Raw genomic sequence first — 23,518 nt, forward strand, 5'->3', positions numbered from 1 at the left:
GAAATCTCACACCCTTCATCATAATTTCCCTCTTACTTATCTATTCATGGTTCTAGAGTAACCACTGTTTACTTTTTGTTTCCCAGAGTTTCTTATTCTGGATAGTCATACAAATAGAACCATTTATTACGTGGATTTTTGGATCAGTTTTTTTTTTTTTCATTTAGTATAACGTCTTCAAAGTTAGTCCAAGATGTGGCATTTATCAGGATCTTAATTCCTTTTATGACTAAATGATCTTCCATTATATGAATATACCACCTGTAGTCCATCCAGTCTTTCACTGATGGGCATTTGGGTTGTTTCCACCTTTGGCTTATTATGAATAATGGTGCTATAAGCAGTCATATGTAAGTTTTGTGTGTACATATGTTTTCATTTATCTGGAGTGTATCCCTAAAAGTAGAATTTCTGGGTCCTATGGCAACTCTCTGTTTAACTGTTTGAGGAACTGCTAGAATATTTGCATACCCTTCTTGAAGGTATAACTATTTAGATCATATACCAATATTTATAATTGGGTTATTTGTCTTATTATTGAATTATAAGCATTCATTATGTATTCTAGATGCAAGTCCCTAATCAGATTCATGATTTGCACATATTTTATCTAGTTCTGTAAGTGGTCATTTTGTCTTCTTGATGGTATCCTTTGAAACATGAAAGTTTTTAATTTTGATGAAGTAAGTTATCTGATTTTTTTGTTTTTGGTATCATATCTAATCTAAGATTCTTTATGAAATCATAGGTCATGAAGATTTACTTCTACGGTTTCTTCTGAGTCGTACACTTTTAGCTCTTAAACTGAGGTCATTGATACACTTGGCACTCATCTCTTGTGGTCTAAGGGTCTGACATCATTCTTTTGTATGTGTCTACCTTGTTGTCCCAGTGCCGTTTGTGTAGATTATTCTTTTCAAATTGAATAATTTGGGTGTTCTTGCCAAAAAATCAATTGATCATGGATGTGTACCATTATTTCAGGATTCTCAATTATATTCTGTTCATCTCTATATCTATCCCTATACTACACTATCTTTACTGGCTTAGTAATACATTTGTAATCAGGAAATGTGTTATCATCCTATTTTGTTCCTATTCTTCAGGATTATTTTGGCTGTTCAGTATTAAAAAACATTAGTTAGAGATTATAATGAATTAGAATAAATACATTTAAAATAGAAAAGACATCTAGGAATATATTTTACACCTATTGAGAAAAAATTCTTTTTAAAATTAGTAACATTTTGGCATATTTGTTTCTAGTGTTTTTCTTTTCTAATTTTTGACATAATATTGTATTAGTTTCAGATGTACAGTGAACTGAGTCAGTTATACATATAAATGTATCCATCCTTTTTTCCCATATAGGTTATTACAAACTATTGAGTAGATTTCCCTGTAGTATACAGTATGTTCTTTTTAATCATCTATTTTACACAGTAGTGTATATATGTCATTCCCACCCTCACAATTCCTCCCTCCCTCAATGGTCACCTACGGTAACCCTAATATTGGTTTTGAAATCTGTGAGTTTTTTCTGTTTTATGAGCAAGTTATTTTGTGTCATTTTCATTATATTCCACATATAAAGTGATATCATATTTGTCTTTGTCTTAACATCACTCAGTTCAATAGTCTCTAGGTCCATCTATGTTGCTGCAAATGGCATTATTTCATTCTTTTTTATGGCTGAGTAATACTCCATTGCATATATGTACCATATCTTCTTTATCCATTCTTCTGTCAATGGACATTTAGGTTGCTTCCATGTCCTGGCTATTGTAAATAGTGCTACAATGAACATAAGAGTACATGCATCTTTTTTTTTCATTTTTTCCATTTTTTGTCTTTTTAGGGCCACACCCACAACATATGGAAGTTTCCAGACTAGGGGTCAAACAGGAGTGGTAGCTGCTGGCCTACACCACAGCCACAGCAACGCCAGATCCAAGCTGTGTCTGGAACCTATACCACAACTCACAGCAACTCAGGATCCTTAACCCACTGAGTGAGGCCAGAGATTGAACTTTCATCCTTATGGGTGCTAGTCAGATTCATTTGCACTGAGCCACAACAGGAATTCCCATGTATCTCTTTCAATTTTTGTTTTGTTGAGATAGATGCCCAGGAGTGGGATTACTGGACTATATAGTAAGTTCTACATTTAGTTTTCTGAGGAGTCTCCATACTGTCATTCATAATGGCTACACCAATTTACATTTCCACCAATGGCGAAGGAGGGTTACCTATTCTCCACACCCTTTCCAGCATCTACTATTTGTAGACTGTTTGATGATGGCCATTCTGACTGGTATGAGGTAATACCTCATTGTAGTTATGACTTGCATTTATCCAATAATTAGTAATGTTGAGATCTTTCATGTGGTTTTTTTGGCCATCTGGGGAGAAATCCTTTTTATATCTTCTGCCATTTTTTGATTAAGGGTTTTTTATTTGTTCGTTTGCTTTTTTTGACATAAAAGTGCATGAGATGCTTGTTTATTTTAGAGATAAATCCCTTGTTGGTTGCTTCATTTGCAAAGGTTTTATCCCATTGTTTTTTTATGGTTTTCTTTGCTGTGCAAAAACTTTTACATTTAATTAGGTCCCATTGGTTTATTTATTTTTAAATTTTCATTATTCTAGGCAGTAGATCAGACAAGATATTGCCGCAATTTGTGTCAAAGAGTGTTCTACCTATGCTTTCCTCTAGCATTTTATAGTATCTGGCCTTCCAGTTAGGTCCTTAATCTATTTTGAGTTTATTTATTGTGTATGGTGTTAGAGAATGCTCTAAATAACTAAAGAATAAAAAAACATGATCATTTCAATAGATGTATAAAAAGCTTTTGACAAAATTCAACACCCGTTTCTGATAAAAACTCTCCAGAAAGAGGGGCATAGAGGGAACATGCCAAGCTTATCTCATGGGTAATGAGTTTCTTAAAAAAAAACTGTTTAAACCCTCCAGATGATGTTACTTTTTAAATAATACAGTCATAACCTCCTTAAGGAAGAAAAATACCCATGTGGTACTTTGATAAAAGTAAAAGATAAGAATTTTTCTCCTCAATGACATAAAGTTTACAGTGTGTTATTTCCAGGAAATTTTGGTTGGCAGAATGTTGGGGGAAGAAGTTGTGGGAAATGTTTTTCCTTATTCATTAATTATGAGTAGCCATTAACATGGCTGACTATCTGTGGGTAGCAACTGAAGTTTTTAAAAGAAAAATTGCCTAATAAGGGAAGGACGGTGGTGAAAGTGAACATCCTTTTCTTGTTCAACATAGTTTTGGAAGTCTTAGCCATGGTAATCAGAAAAGGAAAAGAAATAAAAGGAATCCAAATTGGAAAGGAAGTAAAATTATCATGGTTTGCAGATGACATACTATTCATAAAAAAATCCTAAAGACGCTTGCAGAAAACTGTTATAGCTTATCAATGAATTCAGTAAAATTGCATGATACACAATTAATGCACAGAATTTTCTTGCATTTCTATGTAATAACAATGAAATATCAGAAAAAGAAATTAGGGAAACAATCCCATCAAAAAGAATAAAATATGATACCAATGAAAATTATGATACCAATGAAAGAAATCAAAGGTAACACAAAAAGATGGAAAGATATACTATGCTCTTGGATTGGAAGAATATTGTCAAAATGACTATACTACCCAAGACAATCTACAGATTCAATGCAATTTCTATCAAATTACCAGTTACATTCTCCACAGAACTAGAACAAAATATTTTAAAACTTTTATGGAAACACAAAAGACCCTGAATAGTCAAAGCAATATTGAAAAAGAAAAATGGAATGGGAGGAATCAGCTTCAGTCTATACTATAAAGCTACAGTCATCAAAACAATATGGTACTGGCACAAAAAACAGAAATATAGATCAATGGGACAGGAAAGAAAGCACAGAAATAAACCCAAGCATCTATGGTCAACTACTCTATGGCAAAGGAGGCAAGAATATACAATGGAGAAAAGAAAGTCTCTTCATTAAGTAGTGCTGGGAAAACTGCACAGCTACATGTAATAGAATATTCCAGCTACACTGAGTTCCTGCAACTCCACTTGAATTTTATAATCAGCTAGTTGACATCTAAAGAGAAGCTGGCTGGGATGCCAAGACGGTTTTTTTTTTTTTTTTAATCTGTAGCTCATCTGGGAGTGTTCTGCCATCTTAATACTAACTCTTCTGATTCACAAACATGGGGTGTTTCTCCATTTCTTCAGTTTCCTTCCACAATGTTTTGTAGTTTTCAATGTATGTTGAATTTCTTTCAGTTTATTCATAAGTATTTAATTCATTTTGAGTTGATGGTGAAGCACTTTCTTTACAGCTGTTTTTCAGATTATTCACTGCAAATATATAAAATGATTTTTGTAGGTTGATGTTCTACCCTAATAACTTGCTGACACTGGTCATTAGCCCTACTAGTTTTCCTAGTGGATTCCTGTGGTTTTCTATTTATAAGATTTTGTCATTGCCAATAGAGAAGTTTTAACATTCCTTTTCAGTTTGAATCCCTTTACTTCTTTCTCTTGTCTAATTGCCTGGACTATATAGAACAATGTTGAATAGAGGCAGTGAGAATAGAGGTAAAAGTGATCCCTTTTACCATGATCTTAACGGCAATGTGTCCTGTCTTTCACCACGAAATATAACATTAGCTTTTCAAAAATTATAGAATTTCCCATGTTTTAAAGAAGCACACTTAAACGATTAACTGCTACGGCTTAGTTCATTAAATTTCCATGAGTGAAAGTATAAAGAAGAGGGAGCAAATTTAGAATTCCTATTGCAGGATTAATCTTACAGAACAAAATGCATCATTACATCAATATTCATTTTCTTTAAGGAATTAAAAATGTGACTCTATTTCTGTTTCTCCAACTTATGCTTTCAGTTTTATTTATTTGATCCTATCATGTTATAAGGTTACCAAGGATCTACTCTGAAATATAATAGACATAATTCTGACTAGAGGCTATTTTTAGAAGGTTTTGGGTGTGTGTACAACTTTCCCTTTGCATTCTTTTAGATGCCTATGCCCATGTGTTCAGCCCATTCCACCTCTCAAAGAATCTGCTTTATGATCAGTCATTCACTCCAAAGATAAATGCCTGACAACAGATACTGAATTGTTATCTATCCTTGGAGGATTTTCATTTCAAAAGGGAAACATCTTTAGTCATAGTGATAATATCTCTCCCATGTCTTCCAGGCTTTAGTCAATGAAAGAGATATGTCTGTGCATTCTGGCTGCTGTTCTATCAAGGCTTTTCTTTAGTGATGCTTAGAAACACACTCATGCACTAATGTCTACACTAGTTTGCATAAGCTGGCTTTCAAAAAATAGTAAAGGGTAATCGCATAACTGTTTTCAAAGGTTATTTCTTCTCTATTGTTCCTGATCATTCCTCCCTCAATCTATTGCTTATGATTTAACTGTTTTTTTTTTTTTTTCTTTTTTCAGTCATATTTAGACAGATACTAGGCTGGAATTGTGTTTGATTCAAAAGATACATTTCCCACCTTCCCCTGTGGCAATATTCACCCCTGACTGGAATGCATAAGACTTTTAGCTTAATTTGGTTCAGAATTCACTTGTAAACGTGTTGAAAAAAAAAAGGTGCTTAACTTTGCAAATAAATCACGATGGAAACATGAAAGGAAGCTAGTGCTTCCCAAATTTGTATGCAGCCTTTGAAATTGAGAAATTAAAAAAATCCTTGCACATTTCTGAATGGTTGACCTCAAACATTTATATGAATGAGTTCTAGCATTCCATAGCCCAAAGTCAAAACAGGTAAATCATACTTTTCTATTTCATGTAAAATTAAAATTAATACCATTCTATCATATTCACTAAACCATATTTAAAACAAATTGGACATAAATAATTATTTTTCCTGATAAACTCAAAATTGATCCATACATAGATACATGAAGAAACTACACCTTGACTTAGTAAAGTGGATGAATAAATTCAAAATCATAGATTGCCTGGTTCAGTGTAAGAGTACAAGCCATGAAAGTTCTCTTATCTCCATAAACTTATCTTTCTTTTCACCCTGCTATGAATCTAAAATTCTTTTTTCAACCATGCACACAGTCCTCAACAAAGGGCAGCTGTTAGATTAACACTCCAGGCTCTCTGGAAACAGGAGACATACGATGGCTGAGTTTGAGTTACAGAGCTTATCATGCTTGGCTCAGCTTCTGCTTCATTTTTCTATCTGGGAACCCATTTGCGTGCAGAGAGCAGACAACTCCCTCTGCCCTCCAGGCCCTAAGTTGTACAACTGTCCTTTTGTTGTCAGCAATGCCTGAGGCTTGAGGGCTGAATGTGCCTCACTCTGGAGTATTTGATTTTTTTTTCTCTCTTTTCTTTTTAGGGCTGCACCTGCAGCATATGGACATTCTCAGGCTAGAGACTGAATCAGAGCAGTGGCTGCTGTTCAGCAACACAGCCATAGCGATGCAGAATCTGGGCCGCATCTGTGAACCATGCTGCAGTTTGTGGCAATTCATGATCCTTAACCCACTAAGCAGGGAACAGATAGAACCTGAATCCTCATGGATATTATGTCAGGTTCTTACTTCACTGCGCCACAATGGGAACTCCTCACTCTGGAGTTTGATATTAGGAATCACACGTCTAAATCACAACCGCCAATAGGATCTTATCAGTAACAAAGGTACTATTTTACTTCCAAACCATTACTGGGACAATCTCTCAGGTGGTTCTGAAATTTCCCAGGGGACAGGGTTGTGATAATGAGACTGTGAACAAGCCCCTGAGTTCTTGTGTTTTGAAGTAAAAGACTTCTCCTTTAGCTTCCCAAGTCTCCCCTCATCTCAAAGGCTGACTCAAGAGTTAACGAAGAGGATGTTTGCATCTATGTTCATCAGTGAAACTGGCCTATAGTTTTCTTTTTTTGTGATTGTCTGGTTTTGGTATCAGGGTGATGGTGGCCTCAAAGAATGAGTTTGGGAGTATCCCTTCCTCTGCAATTTTTGGAGTAGTTTCAGAAGGATAGGTATTAGCTCTTCTCTAAATGTTTGACAGAATTCGAGTGTGAAGCCACGGGGTCCTGGATTTTTGTTTGTTGGAAGTTTTTAAATCACAGCTTCACTTTCAGTTCTTGCGACTGGTCCCTTCATCTTTTCTATTTCAACTTGGTTTAGTTTTGAAAGATTGTACCTTTCTAAGAATTTACAAAAATCCTCAACAACATACTAGCAAACCAAATTCAACAATACATTAAAAGGATTGTACATCATGATCAAGTGGGATTTATGCCAGGGGTGCAAGGGTTCTTCAAAATCCACAAATACATCAGTGTGATACACCACATTAACAAACTGAAGAATAAAAGCCATATAATCCTCTCAATAGATGCAGAAAAAGCCTTTGACAAAATCCAATACCCATTTCTGATTAAAAAAAACCCTGCAGAAAGTGGCCATAGAGGGAACCTACCTCAACATCATAAAGGCCATATATGACAAACCCACAGCGAACATCATTCTCAATGGTGAAAAGCTGAAAGCATTCTCAATGAGATCAGGAACTGGACAAGGATGTCTGCTCTCACCACTACTATTCAACATAGTTTTGGAAGTCCTAGCCACAGGAACCAGAGAAGTAAAAGAAATAAAAAGAATCCAAACTGGAAAGGAAGACATAAAACTATCACTATTTGAAGATGACATGATACTATACCTAGAGAATCCTAAAGACTTTACCAGAAAACTCTTAGACCTCATCCATGAATTTGGCAACGTCACAGGATTCAAAATTAATACACAGAAATCGACAGCATTTCTATACACTAACAATGAAAGATCAGAAAGAGAATTTAGGGAAGCAATCCTGTTTGCCAAGGCATCCAAAAGAATAAATACCTAGGAGTAAACCTACCTCAAGAGACAAAAGACGTGTACTCTGAAAACTATAAGACACTGATGAAAGAAATCAAAGATGACACAAAGAGGTGGAAAGACATACCATGCTCTTGGATTGGAAGAGTCAATATTATCAAAATGACTATACTACCCAAGGCAATCTACAGAGTCAATGCAATCCCTATCACATTATCAAGTACATTTTTCTCAGAACTTGAACAAAATATTTTAAAGTTTGTTTGGAAGCACAAAAGTCCCAAAAAAGCCAAAGACATCCTGAAAAAGAAAAATGGAGCTGGAGGAATCAGACTCCCTGACTTCAGACCATACTAAAAGCAACAGTCCTCAAAACCATATGGTACTATTACAAAAACAGAAATATAGATCAGGGGAACAGGATAGAAATCCCAGAATTAAATCCATGCACCTCCAGCCAACTACTCTATGACAAAGGAGGCAAGAATATACAATGGAGAAAAGACAGCCTGTTCAATAAGTGGTGCTGGGAAAACTGGACAGCCACATGGAAAAGAATGACATTAGAACACTCCCTAACACCAGACACAAAAATAAACTCCAAATGGATTAAAGACCTAGATATAAGCCCAGTTACTACAAAACTCTTAGAGGAAAACATAGGCCAAACACTCTCTGACATAAACGACAGCAACATCTTCTCAGATCCACCTCTTAGAGTCATGACAGTAAAAACAAAAATAAACAAATGGGACCTAATTAAACTTAAAAGTTTCTGCACAGCAAAGGAAACCCTAAACAAAACGAAAAGACAACCCACACAATGGGAGAAAATCTTTGCAAATGAATCCACTGACAAGGAATTAATCTCCAAAATTTATAAAATACTTTCTGTAGCTCCATACCAAAAAACAAACAATCCTATCAAAAAACTTGCAGAAGATCTAAACACATAATTCTCCAAAGAAGACATACAGATGGCCAAAAAACACATGAAAAGATGTTCAACATCACTCAGTATTAGAGAAATGCAAATCAAAACCACTGTGAGTTCTACCTTACACTAGCCAGAATGGCCATATCAAAAAGTCTTCAAATAATAAGTGCTGGAAAGGGTGTGTGCCTCACATACTCAGTAATAGAGCACATACTCAGTAATAGAGCAAAAGGGAACCCTATTACACTGTTGGTGGGATTGCAGATTGGTGCAACCTCTGTGGAAAACAGTATGGAGACCTCTCAGAAAACTAAAAATAGAACTACCATTTGATCCAGGAATCCCACTCCTGGGCATCTATCCAGAGAAAACTATGACTCACAAAGACACGTGTATTTCGATGTTCATTGCAGCACTATTTGCAATAGCCAAGACATGGAAACAACCTAAATGTCCACCAACAGAAGGGTGAATCAAGAAGATGTGGTACATATGCATGATGGAATATTACTTAGCCATTAAAAGGAATGAAACACTGGCATTTTTAGCAACATGGATGGACCTAGAAAATATCGTGCTAGATGAAGTCAGTTCGACAATGAAACACCAACATCAAATGTTTTCACTGATATGTGGAATCTGAAGAAAGGACACAATGAACTTCTTTGCAGAACAGATACAGATTCATAGACTTTGAAAAACTTATGGTTTCCAAAGGAGACAGTTTGGGGAGTGGGGGAATGCATTGGGTTTTTGGGATGGAAATCCTATAAAACTGGATTGTGATGATCATTGTACAACTATAAATGTAATACATTCATTGAATAATAAAAAAGTTAATGATTAGGAAATATTGTTACAGCTAAAAACTAGTTAAAACAGTCTCCATTATATTATGTACTGCCTTTCCCACTAACTTATTACTAATGGTTACTGTCTAATTACAGTTATATTGCACCTGGCGTTTTCTTTTCCTTTGAAACACTCCCTAACCCCCCCTTCCTTTTGTGAGCAATCCTCATTGCAGAAAGAAGGTCAAGGTGGGATAACCCAAAGATCAACAGAAACCATCACCAGACCATTTGACTCTGGCCTTGATATTTTGAAATGATCTATGGAGGAAGAAGAATGCAGGTACACTTATCCTTATCAATAGTCTGTTTTTTTCAAACTAAACCTATAAAACCCACTGTTATCCCCTCTCAAGGGAGGACATAGTTTGGAGGTGTTAGCCCGCTGTGGCCTCCTTTGCCTGGCAAAGCAATAAAGCTGATCTTTCTGCTTAGAAAAAAATGTGTCTGTGACTTAATTGGTGCCAGTGTACAGAAGCCAGTTTCAGCTACAATAACTGCAACACTGCAGAAAGCAATCACATAATAATCAATGACAAGAGGTTGTAAAAATTCTCTTAAATTTTCTCCAGAGATGAGCTATCTCAGAACTTTCTCTCAAAATTCAATATCTTGTTTGTTACCAAAGGCATGAAGCTAAAATTTCCCTATCTTGGGACTATAAATGAAAAGGAAAAGTCACAATTCAGAATAGATCTACTTTAACTCAAAAATATCCCAACTCCTCAGTCACCTTATAAGTGCATCTTAATTAATGTGTGTGGGCATGAATAGTTACCTATATTCTTTTTCTAATAGCAAAACATGTACCTCATATCAATGATGCATTTACCTGAATTCTCTTCAAAGCTGACCTCGACTTTGCTATTATACATGACTTACATATATTCTAATCACATGTACTTCCTATTTTTATACATGTAATTTCTTCTTATTACAAATTATATTATATTTGGAGAGGATTTGTAATAACAGCTGAATGACTTATTCAGGGAGTAAATTCTTGCTCAAATATTCTTCAATTTTATCTTTCTAACTATATGTTCAAGCATGAGTTTATCAGAATTTCTTTTCTATGCAGGTCATCCTTCCATGATTTTCTTTCCCCTTATTTTGTATGTATTTTGTACTCTAAATACATGTTTTATATTTTCCACCTTTGAAATGGAAGTCAAAATAAGATGCTCTAGAGCATACAAAGGTGTGGCATCCCCAAGGGTGACTGAATGTAAAGAAAATACATAATTGATATGCAGCTGATAAAAACTGAAGTGTAAAATAAAGCCAGGCCAGCCAGGTATCAATTTGTCATGCAGAAGCTCTCACAATATAATTCTTACTGACATTGCATTAGATAAAATGGAAAGATAAGATGTTCTAAGCACAGGTTGAACTCAGGTTGCTCTCAGATTGAACCCAGGTACTCAGGGTATAGATTTAATTAGGAAGTAACTCAAGAAAGCAGTGAGTATTTAAAATGCATAGATACGTCTCCAAAAAAAAAAAAAAAAAATACAAAAGTTAACCGAAAGTGTCAGGCTCTGAAAGAAGAGGTAGAAAATTTGACCAAAGCATAGATGGCATGAAAAATGAAAATATATCTTACAAGAGAGGGAGATGCTAAAAATACTTGGAAAAAAATAAATTTAAAATGTAGATTGAGATTTATTAGGATATAAGTAAAAATGATCTTATCCTGCACACACTGAAATTATAGCACATGACTTTCCTCTATTTTTCCAACTTAATGGGAGTCTTTTATCAACTCAATGAAATAACAAAGCCAAAAAACAAACAAACAAAAAAAGCTGTTCATTTTATACCAGTGAAGAAGTAAGAACTAAGTGGCTCTTGGTGTCTTGAAGGCAGGACCCTGAAAAAAAATCGTAGGTAGCATTTCATTTCCTTCCTTCACTGCCGAGAATTAGATCATGGACTTAGTAGTAAGGAGTAGGAAAAATCTGGATTGAGATTTCTGAAATTATTCATGTTCTGAATATTCTTCACAGTGGACTACAATGTACACTAAGCATGTCCAAATGCCTAGAACCATGTTTTTTTTTTTTTTTTTTTTTTTTTTTTTTTTTTTTTTTTTTTTTTTTTTTTTTAGAATTAATACAGGTGTAGAACACTGGCATAGAGGGAGTGCCCTGTAGCCTACAAGAGTGCAGTAAGAACCATGATGATGTGTCTTGGAATGAAGATCAAATTCAGCAAAACTGCAAGATAGTGCTCCCACATACTGTTCATTACAAAATCCTAAAGTAAAGAAAAAATAAACTCTTTTATCTTCTGGCACTCCAAGCCAGTAGTTTGAACTGGCTGACTGCAAAGACCAAGTTTCTCGGAACTATTAAGTTTGATTTAAAAAGTCCCTCAAAGTTTGCATTCTCTTCCATAAACAAGCTGTGGTCAATTACCTGTAGCCTCGTTAAATTAATAACACAGGAATATTTGTCTGGCTGCTTTTATAATTTCAAGGACAGAGTCGCATACTCTTGTGATTATTATCTGTGCCTGCATTTTGAGAAGCATGACAAGATCAAAAGCATAGGACTTTAAGTGGTTGGGTCCTGGAAGACTTTCTTTGGCTCTTGGTTTCCTGCAAGCAGGACCCTGACAAAAGCAGAGGTAGCATCGCATTTCCTTCCTGCACAGCTGAGAGTCAGATCCTGGATTAAGTAAACTACCATTCCTGGTAGTCTCACACTGAAGATTTTGCTAGCATCCTTCTCCAATCCTCTGTTAAGTTTGCTGTGTTTTGTTTTGTTTTCCCTATCTTTCTTTCTTTCTTTTTTGTATTATTTTACTAGGTGTCTGTACTATTGAATATCTAGCCTCAGTAAATAAGAATATGGTCACACCCCATATTTTAGCCACATTTTTCTACCCTAACATTTAGAAAAATACTCTCTGATACTATACACTCAGTAGTTCTGATAAAAATTTCAAAATAGTTTTCTTTCCCTTTTTCCAATTTCTTTTCCATTATTGCCTAAGAAGATGTTTTCTCAAAAGGTGGGAGTTACACTAAAAATATACTCTCTGAGAAGAATGGGAACATCAGCCTTCTTTCGACTTGAGTGATTTTCTGCACTGTTTCCATCTGCAAATCTTTCCACTTGAAGGCACATTAAAAGATTGGAAGCGTGGGGGTGGGGGAGGAGGTGGATGGAAATTATTCTCTGAACATATTTATTAAGCCAACAATGTAATTTAATGTATCTTTGATGGTGTGCAATTAGGTATTAAAATTTCTCATAACTAGAAATGTTCTTGGTCAGTGGGAACTACTGTAGATAATTTCAGGTAACATGGGAATAATTTTGCTACACAGAAGGCCTACACCAATATATAAAGCATTCAGTTTAGGGGGAAATTGATTTTTTTTTTCATATTATTCCTCTGCTTAACTATATTGGGGAATGCAAATATACATAAAACCTAAGGAGAAAACCAGTATTTTTTTTTTAATATTTTAAAATAAATGTATACAGACACAATATACCAACTAAAAAAGAGTCCCCCAGACCATAATTTACTGATTTTTTTTCCCTAAAGAGTTAATTATTTTTGCACAGAGTTTTATTTACTGCACAGTTCTGGTTTAATATAGATTACTGGTCCTATTTGCATTTATGTCCTTTATTTTCTGATTTTCTTCCTCTCACACTAATATTTCTAAGGAAATGTGAAGCACAGAGGTCAGTGTATTATGCTAGTTGGATAGATTTATCAAATATGCATGACAATTCCACAACTCCCAATTCTGATCACATCCTCTGGTTCTTGGCATGCTTTTGGCATCACATATGCTAATAACAAAACAATTAACAGACTAGGCGTAAAAAGGACATTAAACAATGTTAGGATGAAATGGGGTGGACGAAGAGGGCTTTCAGCTAACTGTATGCAATATTCTTCTTGTTTCCCTTCAGACTATGCTATTTAGCCACGATGCCATCAAAAACTGAACTCATTGTCAATTGACCAGCCACAAGCAGTTCATAAGCGACAGGAAAGGGAGGAACCAATTATTATCTTTAGATTTTGTATGCATAGCTTTTAGGCACTTTCTACAGAAAAGGTAACAACAATGACACTGATATGGCCAATATAATAACGGAGTCAGTAGAAGGTACGCACAGGTAGATGAGTTCTAACAGCACTAATCGCCAGAGGAAAAGGTGTGCTTCACAAGGTACATGATCAAAGGACAAGGTATAGACATGATCGGAAAGTATTTCCTTTACAATGGAGCTCCAACAGCCAGCTCAATAGTGAAAAGGAAGATTAAATTTCAGAGACTTGATAGTTCCTCTTTTGCAATTTTAAAGGTTATTCCAGTTTAACTTTAAAAACACCTAAGATTATGGAATATAAATGTTTTTAATAAAATTATTAGGGCACGGTTTTCAATTATGTATCTCACGGTGATAAACATTAAACATACTGAACCAAAAGAGACAAAGAAAAAAAAAAAATCACTCTCCTCGCAGGCGAGCCGGTACTCACTTGGCGTGGCGGATATCCGGCAGGGACCTCTCTAGAGCAATATTGTTGCTGACAAAAATATTGAAACCGTTTTCCCTGTAAGCTGAGTCATCGTGGTCCTCTTCCGTGAGAGGGTAAGGTTTTCCATGCTCACCCTTCCCTGCAGGAGAAAAGAAAAGGGGATCAGCCTCTGCACAGAAACCAGTCCAGGAGTTCCCTGCGGTGGCTGAGCAGTTAACAAACCCAACTAGGAACCATGAGGACCCGGTTCGCTCCCTGGCCTCACTCAACGGGTTAAGGATCCGGTGTTGCCCTGAGCTGTGGTAGGTCGCAGATGTGGCTCAGATCCCGCGCTGCACTGTTGTGGTATAGGCCAGTGGCGGTAGCTCTGATTCCACCCCTAGCCTGGGAAACTCCATATGCTGAGAGTGCTACCCTAAAAAAGCAAAAAACAAACAAAAAAACACCATTTCATCTTCTAGAACATACAATAAGACATGAATGTGTTTAGTCTCTGTTACTATGCTCCACAGAGGCTCTAGAAGTCAGATTTTATTATACAGTATTATTTTATTTAGAAAAGCAAAACACACTCATGATAAAATGCAAACACAGAATTAAAAAGTTTTAACATTACATTCCAGAAAAAAACACTGCAAAGATTTTAAGAGTATGTTTGCTACATTTATATGCAGATTATAATATAGCTACTGCTTTATAGCTTGACTTTATCCAACATAATTGCATAAAAAAGCCATCATTTCATTGATTTCCAATGGCTATTTTTTTATTGTATCCCAATTCACATCATTCTACAGATGATACATTATTTCAGTCTTCCATATTATAAAACATGTTGAAATAAACATTTTATTATATATTCCTAGTTATGTATATTTGGAAAGGAGAGAATAATTCCTACTAACAGAATTGCTAGAATATCCACAGAGTGAGTAGGTAGTTTTTACACTTCCTCAGAGGCATTCGGTGATATTTGGAAATTTACTGGTGAAAATATAAATTTTCACACTGAAGCTTGCCTACTCTTGATTACTAATGAAATTAATTGTACATACATATATCATTTATATTTCTGACATTGTGAAATGATTGTTTAGAGACTTTAAAAAAACAACTTGTGGATTACCCACTGTGGTACAGTGGGTTAAAAATCTGACTGCAGAGGCTCTGGTTGCTGTGGAGGTTTGATCCCTGGGGTGCAGTGGATTGAAGAATTTGGTGTTGCCCCTGGAGGATGGGTCACAGCCATGGCTTGGATTCAATCCCTGGCTCTGGAACTTCCATTAACTGCAGCTATGGCCATAAAAATCAAAAACAGCAAAACAAACAACATATTTATTTGCTTTAAAAGCAGTTTATATATTAAGCTTACCAAAGCTTGCTTTTTTATTTTTTTTCTGTTTTTTTAGGGCCACACCCACAGCATATGGAGGTTCCCAGGCTAGGGGTCGAATTTGAGACAGCTGCCAGCCTATGCCACAGCCACAGTGACACCAGGTCCAAGCCACATCTGTGACCTACACCTCAGCTCAAGGCAATGCCAGATCTTTAACCCACTGAGCAAGGCCAGGGATCAAACACACATTTTCATGGATACTGGTCAGATTTGTTTCCACTGAGCCTTGACGAGAACTCCCGGCTTTCTTAATTATGTTATGTCATATTTTCTAGGTTGGTTTCATTTAAATCTACTTTAAGGCTTCTGTTTTCTGGTTCTGCAGGTAAGGACCTTGGAAGTTGCCACGCCGTCCTAATGACAAATAAAAAGCTGAACAGAATGAGAAATCAACCTCTCTTCTTGGACCTGTAAGAGAGGAACAGACACAGGGCAGACTACTGCCCAAGGCTGGAGAGACAGTTGGGGTAAGGAGTTGAGGCTTACCAGAGCAGGAAGACCCCAGGAACCAGGACCGGGTAGGAGAGTCTCAGCTGGAAATGCCAGCCTGCTGAAGGCTCAGAGCAGACAAGTTGGTGAGGGAAAAACTCCAGGAGGCCCCAGTAATGCTGTGAGATTTCTCACTAGGGGCTCAACCAGGTTCCCAGAATAAATGTTGCCGAAAAATTCTCTCGTGCTTTAGAGCACCCTGGGCTGCTTACTACAGCTTCCCTCAGGGGAAATGGGTTAACCAGAACCCCGCCCCCTCAGGTGTGTCCCTAGAGCCTAACTGACCTAAGTTAGAGAAACTCCTGCCTTCAGCCCACTCTCACGATCCTGGCCAACCCAAGCAGGGAGAAAATCCAGAGTCTCCTCCCCCACACCTCTAGGCTGCCTTGTGAAAGTCTATTTACAGCCATTCCTTTTATAATGTCCAGCTTTCCAGAAAGAAATGACAAGGCATGGCAAAAAGCAAAACCACAACTTGGAGAGATCAGGCATCAGAACCAGGCATGGCAGGGATGCTGGAGCAAACAGACTGGGAATTGAAAACAACTGTGAGACAATTAGTGTCACCTGTATTACACGTAAATAAACAATAGAGACTGATATTTTCAATAAGCATTGCCACAATCAGCAATTAGCTCTTGAACCTGGGGAAACTTTTAAAAGATCTCTCTCACGCCAGTGGCCCAATTAGCTGGAAAGGTCTTTTGACCTTATATGTTCTTGGATATGAACTAGATTTACAGGCCACTCCATAAATCCTATTTCATAAGAAAAGCATAGTGCATCATAGTCCTTACTTCTATAGTCAATTTTAACTGTTAAATTTAAATGCTCTAATGAAATGTGTACCCACACCGGAGGCACCTTTCCAGTAATTTTTGTAGGTATTTTTAATGGTGAGCTTTTGGATTCAGCCACTTTTAAGACTACAGATTAAAAAAAATTAAAGCTACACATGCATTCAGACAGCTGTCAATCGCAGGGAAATTTGTTTTCTTTGTGCAACAACTTAGTCTTCAAATGATAAACCTCTGGGGGGTAAGCCTTTTCCAATGAATGAGTGACACTAGAGTTAGACGACAAAACTTGTGAGCCACCAGTGAGGGCATTCTAGAAACATTCTAGAAGTTTGTTCATTGCAGTTGTGAGAAATTTTAAATTTTTATCTTCTTATGCACAGAGCCAGCCGTTTCTACAGCAAATGCTCTTAACTCAAATTGTCATCTGTAGAGCCTCAGGGTCTATGACATCTCCTGCGGTTTCATGTTCCTTTTGTTAAACAACAAAACAAAAAGCAAACAGCTCCAAACAAACAAAAAGCGTATGTTGGAAAATGACATTCAGAGGTCTTTAGGGTAATTATTAGTCTGTAGATTTAGCTATTTATCACTTTCAAAATTCTAGTGTACTTTACTGTTATCATGTGGATTCAAATCAGAGTCCTTTAAATATAAAAAAAAATAGTGTATGATCTGCTATGTTTAATAGGGGTTAAAGGTACACTGAGACATTTTAAAGGATAAAAACATAAAAATTAAATACTACATATGAGCATACAAGTATTAAGCAGAAAAGCCCTAAGTGTTACAAATATGTCTCCGATCTTATATTATTCAAGGCACAGAGCAGAAGTTAACATGGAAATTTGGTTAATTCTCTCTTAGTGCACCTGATGCTGATCCTCCAGATGAAACTTCTTTTAATGATTTTTTTCCATTACAGCTGGTTTACAGTGTTCTGCCAGTTTTCTACTGTACAGCAAGGTGACCCAGTCACACATACACATATACATTCTTTTTCTCACATTATCATGCTCCATCATAAGTGACTAGATATAGTTCCCAGTGTTACACAGCAGGATCTCATTGCTTATCCATTCCAAAGGCAATAGTTTGCATCTATTAACCCCAGATTCCCAGTCCATCACACTCCTTCCCCCTCCCCCTTGGCAATCACAAGCCTGTTCTCCATATCCATGATTTTATTTTCTGTGGAAAAGTTCATTTGTGCCATATATTAGATTCCAGATATAAGTGATATCGTATGGTATTTGTCTTTCTCTTTCTGACGTACTTCACTTAGTATGAGAGTCTCCAGTTAGTTTGGCCATCTCATAAACTGGTGGGACTATCATTTTTTGAATGCTTATTGATTATCTATAATAGGCACGTCTGGGAAGGAAAAGCCTGAAAAAGCTAGAAATATACTCTGATTAGGAAGACACAGAGTGCTATACAGCCTAAATGTTTGTATTCTGTCAAAAACTTGTTATGTTGTAACTCCCAAGGTGAGGGCACATGGACACGGGGACTTTGGGAGGTGACCAGGCCAAGAGGAATTAGGACTCACAAATGGGATTACTGTGCTTATAAAAGAGACCTCAGAGACCCTTCCTCCTCCCACCACCACCAAGTGAGGAAAGAGGGAGAAGACACATATTTGGTCTATGAACAAGGAAGTGAGCCTCATCAGACACCAGATTTTCTACTCCCTTAAACTTGGACCTCCCAGACTCCAGAACAGTAACGACAAAGATTTCTGTTGTTTAGAAGCCACCCAGGTATTTTATGATAGCAGCTCAGATGAACTAAGATAGGGCAAACCTTTAAAATAGTTGTTGTGAAAAGGAAACTGTTTGTGGAAGGGATGGATAGTAAACACTATAAGAGATTAAAAATTGTGACAAACCGAGGAACTAGGTATGGCTTAGAAGCTCCCAATCGGAACTGAGTTTTCAGCTCAAACCTGAAGGAGGGTAGAGGATTTGCATTGTTTTAAAAGGTCTGGACCTGGGGATACTGGATGAGAAAAAACTGAGGTGAATGAATACCCATAAGAATTTCAAAACATGCTATTTAAAAATAATTATAAAACCTATCTAAGTAGATTGAGGTCTCATAAAATAGAATGTTGAGAGATAAAAAATAGGCTTTTGTCAAAGGAAAAATCAATCTTGTGACAGACCGTTTGAAGTATTTTAACTTTTGCTTAGAAATAATTGAGTATAAGAATAATAAGGAAATCAGTGTTTTAACATTTTTTCTGAAGGTTTTTGAGGATAGGCAGTTGGGACATGCAGGAATCGATGTTGTCAGGCCTTTGCTCAAATAGAATTCTCTTGGAGAGATTCTTCATAATCAAACTGTCTTAATCCAGCATGCAAGCATACCACACCCTCTCTAGGTCCCAAATCTGCTCTTCTTTTTACTATATCTTGTTTACAATTCCACATTTATGTTTTTACTTGTTAATCAACAATCTCCCCATTGGGATATAAGCTTCATAAAAGCAGGACCATTCTTCTTTGCCCCCAGATATCCTCAGAATCTAGAACGGTGCCTGCCCCAGAGCAGAAAACTCAAGAAATATTTTAGGAGCAGTATACAAATAAGGAAGTGATAGGGTTTGGGATTGTTACCCAGTGGAAATAAAGATATTCATTTATTTATTAAAAACCACATATTAAGTATCTACTCTGAGACAGGGGCTGGGAATTAAAGGATGGATTATCAGTGTTATTACATTTGACATCATGTCTAAGAGAAAGAAGTAAAAACAGACAATTGTGATTCAAATACAAGTGAATAATCTCTGAGGCTATGAGGGATGGGGCTGAGTCTTGGTATCTCTGGCTGGTCCTGATCCCATAGCCTGTCCACCAGAGTTCCTAGGAGATGTCCACCAAAACAAACAAACAAAAAAACAATTGGAGTTCTGGTTGTGGCAATGGGGAAATGAGTCCGACTAGGAACCATGAGGTTGTTGCAGGTTCAGTCCCTGGCCTCGCTCAGTGGGTTAAAGATCTGGTGGTGTTGTGAGCTGTGATGTAGGTCACAGATGCAGCTTGGATCCTGTGTTGCTGTAGCTGTGGCTTAGGCCAGCAGCTGCAGCTCAGATTAGATCCCTAGCCTGGGAACCTCCATATGCTGCGGGTGCAGCCCTAAAAAGCAAAAAACAGAGTTCCTACAAGATGAATAAATAGGGAAATGAAGGGATGCACTTAATTAATTAATTAACACACAAAGAGAATGCCTATCAGTGATTCAGGGCCCTTCAGCAGACTTAAGGAAGGATCTGGTAAGCAGACAGGAATGTCACAGGCATGGCTCAGAGAGGTGAGAGCATCAAGTGTGATCTGGAATTGCAGCTATAGTTTGGTATGGCTGGAGTGTAAGTGCAGTAAGAGACATGGCTAGAAAGTGCAGTAAGAGACATGGCTAGAAAGGTAGATTGCTGGTTTTGCTTTATTCTGGAAGTGGTAAAAGTCCTCATTAAAACAGACTATCAGAAGTAAATAATCCAGGGAGTTCCCATTGTGGCTCAGTGGAAATGAATCCAACTAGTATCCATGAGGATGCAGGTTCGGTCCCTGGCCTTGCTCAGTGAATTAAGGATACAGCATTGCCTTAAGCTGAGGTGTAGGTCACAGACGTGGCTTGGAACCCACGTTGCTGTGGCTGTGGTATAGGCTGGCAGCTGTCTCCAATTCAGCCCCTAGCCTGGGAACTTTCATATGCTATGGCTGTGACTTAAAAAAAAAAGTTAATAATCCATAGTGGAATCTCTAGGGTGACAGCTAAAAATCACACAAGAATGTGTAACACAAAACCTAACAAAGGGGAGGTGTTCCCATTGTGGCTCAGTGGGTTAAGAACCCGACATAGTGTCAGTAAGGTTGTGGGTTCAATCCCTTGCCTTACTGGGTGGGTTAAGGATGAGGCATTGCCACAAGCTGTGGAGTAGGTCCCAGATACTGTGTTGCTCTGGTTGTGGCTGCTCTGATTCAACCCCTAGCCTGGGAACTTCCAAATGCCACAAGTGAGGCCTTTAAAAAAAAACAAAGAAACAATGGGGAAACATGAAATAATAAAAATGCACCTCTTGTGTAACACAAGATCCCAGAACTTACTCGTCTTAAAACTTAAAGTTGTATACCCTTTGACCAACATCTCCCCATTTGCCTAAGCCCCAGCCTCCAGTGATCACCACTCCGTGCTGGTTCTCTGAGCCAAGCATTTTTAGATCTCTATATAAGCGATGCCATCCCGTATTTATCTTTCTCTGTATGACTTATTTTGCTTAGCAAATACAACAGATTCTTCTTTACTCACAAGAAAGAAGGAAATCCTTCTATTTCTGACAACATGGCTAGACTTTGAGGGCTTCATGTTGAAAAACATTTTGAAAACTCCAGGTGCACATGAATTCCCCGACGAATTTTTCCAAACATCAAAGTGAGAAAGAGTACTGTCTATATAGAGATATTTGAGAAAATAGAGAAACTCTGTAGGAAGCTAGCATAAGCCTGATAATCAAAACCACTAAGGGCAGTACAGGAAAGGAGTCTACCAGATCTATGTCCCTCAGGATTACAGGTTAGAAAAATCCTTAACAGATGATTACCAAAATGAATCTACCAATATTTTAAAAGATAGTATATCATGACCAACTGAGATTTTTTTTTCCAGAAATGCAATGCTGGCTTAACATTCAAAATCAACCAGTATGACTCACATTAAAGAAGAAGTCATATTATTATTTCAAGATTTGCAAAAAAAAAATCATTGGATAAAACTCAACGGTAATGGAAATTTTCAATAACTTAAGAATAGAAGGGAACTTGTAAAAAAAAATATGACAAAAAGTCTCCACAATAAAAATGCGGCAAATAGCATATACCGTTGCTGAGACACTTCTCCTCTAAGATTGGAGACAAAACAAAGCTGTCAAGTGTCACAGCCTCTACACAGTCTGTGAGCTTGATCCTATCTATCTGGGCCTATCAAGTGAAATAAGTCACAAAGAAGAAATAAAAGCTGTAGAGGTTGTCAAGGAAGAATTAAAAGCTGATTTATTTTAAATGATATGATATGTACAAAAACTGACAAAATTGAAGAACTCTAAAAACTGATGTTATGTCAACAATCCAAAATAAAAAATTTAAAATAGCTTTTCAAATAGCATGGAAATATCAAATATTTAGGAATAAACCTAACAAAATATATACAAGGCTGCTTTCCATACTGAAAATATAGGAAATATTGCTGAGAGGAATTAGTGAAGAACTGAATAACTGGAGGGCTAGATCATGATCTTGGATTAGGAAAAGTATTTTTAAGTTGTCAGTTCTCTAGGAACTGATCTCTTGTCCCTCATGTAATCTAAATTAAAATCCCGGGAGTTTTTCCTTATTGGTAGTGTAGTTATTATGTGTGTTTGAGGTGTTGTGTGTAGTGAGATTAAAGAGCTAAATTAAAAATGTATTTGAAAATGCAAAATACCTAAAATACCCACCACCAGAGAAAAGAACAAGGACATAGTTGAAGAAAATTAAAACTATACAGTTTGGTTACAGGATAAACTAATTTGGTATATATAAACAGTAATGCCGTCATGGAGTAATAATAATAACCATTCATTATCGGTAAGAATATTACATCTCCATCGTCTAATTACGCAAACTTCATTTTTTTTTTGTATTTTTTAGGGCCACACCCATGGTTTATGGAGGTACCCAAGGTAGGGGTCGAATCAGAGCTGTGGCCACCGGCATACACCACAGCCACAGCAACGCGGGATCCAAGCCTCTCTCTGAGCAACACCACAGCCCACCGTAACACCAGATCCTTAACCCACTGAGCGAGGCTAGGGAACAAACCCACATCCTCATGGATACCAGTCAGGTTCGGAACTCCTTAAACTTCATTTTTTAAAAGAGTGTTTAATATCTAGAGAGATGGGCATTTTTTAATATTAAAATCCTTACTATGTTTTGACTTAGCCTAAAAGAAGTTTAAGTAGCAAGAGCATTTGACTGCAAGAAGTATTTTTATTCACTCTGAGCACAGATCTTTAAAGCGGAGACAACATAAATCTATGAATCTATTTGCATAAATTAATGGTATTGATAAGAATTTGCTATGAAAGAAATTAAGAATTTCCTATGTTTAAAACAGACGTGTTTGTATAGAAATCTTAATGTTCTATCATTTTTCAGCTTGAATGTGGCCTTGTGGAAAGGCTTTCTTTCCTAATTGTGAAGTTATTCTTTAAGTTATCATAAAAAGCTTCCCTGTCTGCCGATAATGCAGGAGAAATTGTGTTAAGGAATATTTTGTCTCAACATCCCAATCATTTTAAAGCTTCATTTCCATTCATCACTGGTAGATATGAGTTCTGCTTACATAGATATAAATACATTGTTTTCTCAATCATTAAGAACTAATGATTAAAAAAAAGTGTTCAAAAGTGTCTGTAATTTCTACACAGTAAGATTTCTGTATCTTATCTCTCCTCCTCTAATCCTCACTCCTTTGAGAAGTCCTTGACTTAATTCCCATCCAGTGCATTCCTCAGGAAGTGACAAGTTTTTTTTTCTTTTTTGATAAACTCAGAGTAAATGGAACATTACTGTCAAATGTGT

The 23,518-nt window shown here is 36.7% G+C and overlaps 1 protein-coding gene across 6 annotated transcripts in view; it reads right to left on the reverse strand.

The window, feature by feature from the left end:
• GALNTL6 (polypeptide N-acetylgalactosaminyltransferase-like 6) overlaps positions 1-23,518 on the reverse strand; it is a 1,214,871-nt gene that overhangs the window by 695,040 nt on the left and 496,313 nt on the right. For all 6 annotated transcript variants that reach the window (XM_021072439.1, XM_021072442.1, XM_021072445.1 and 3 more), the window contains one exon: positions 14,211-14,349. In XM_021072439.1, the coding sequence (XP_020928098.1) occupies positions 14,211-14,349 (139 nt within the window). The remainder of the gene's footprint in view (positions 1-14,210; positions 14,350-23,518) is intronic.

This window comes from Sus scrofa, chromosome 14 (genome assembly GCF_000003025.6).
Source record: "Sus scrofa isolate TJ Tabasco breed Duroc chromosome 14, Sscrofa11.1, whole genome shotgun sequence".
Taxonomy (NCBI): domain Eukaryota; kingdom Metazoa; phylum Chordata; class Mammalia; order Artiodactyla; family Suidae; genus Sus; species Sus scrofa.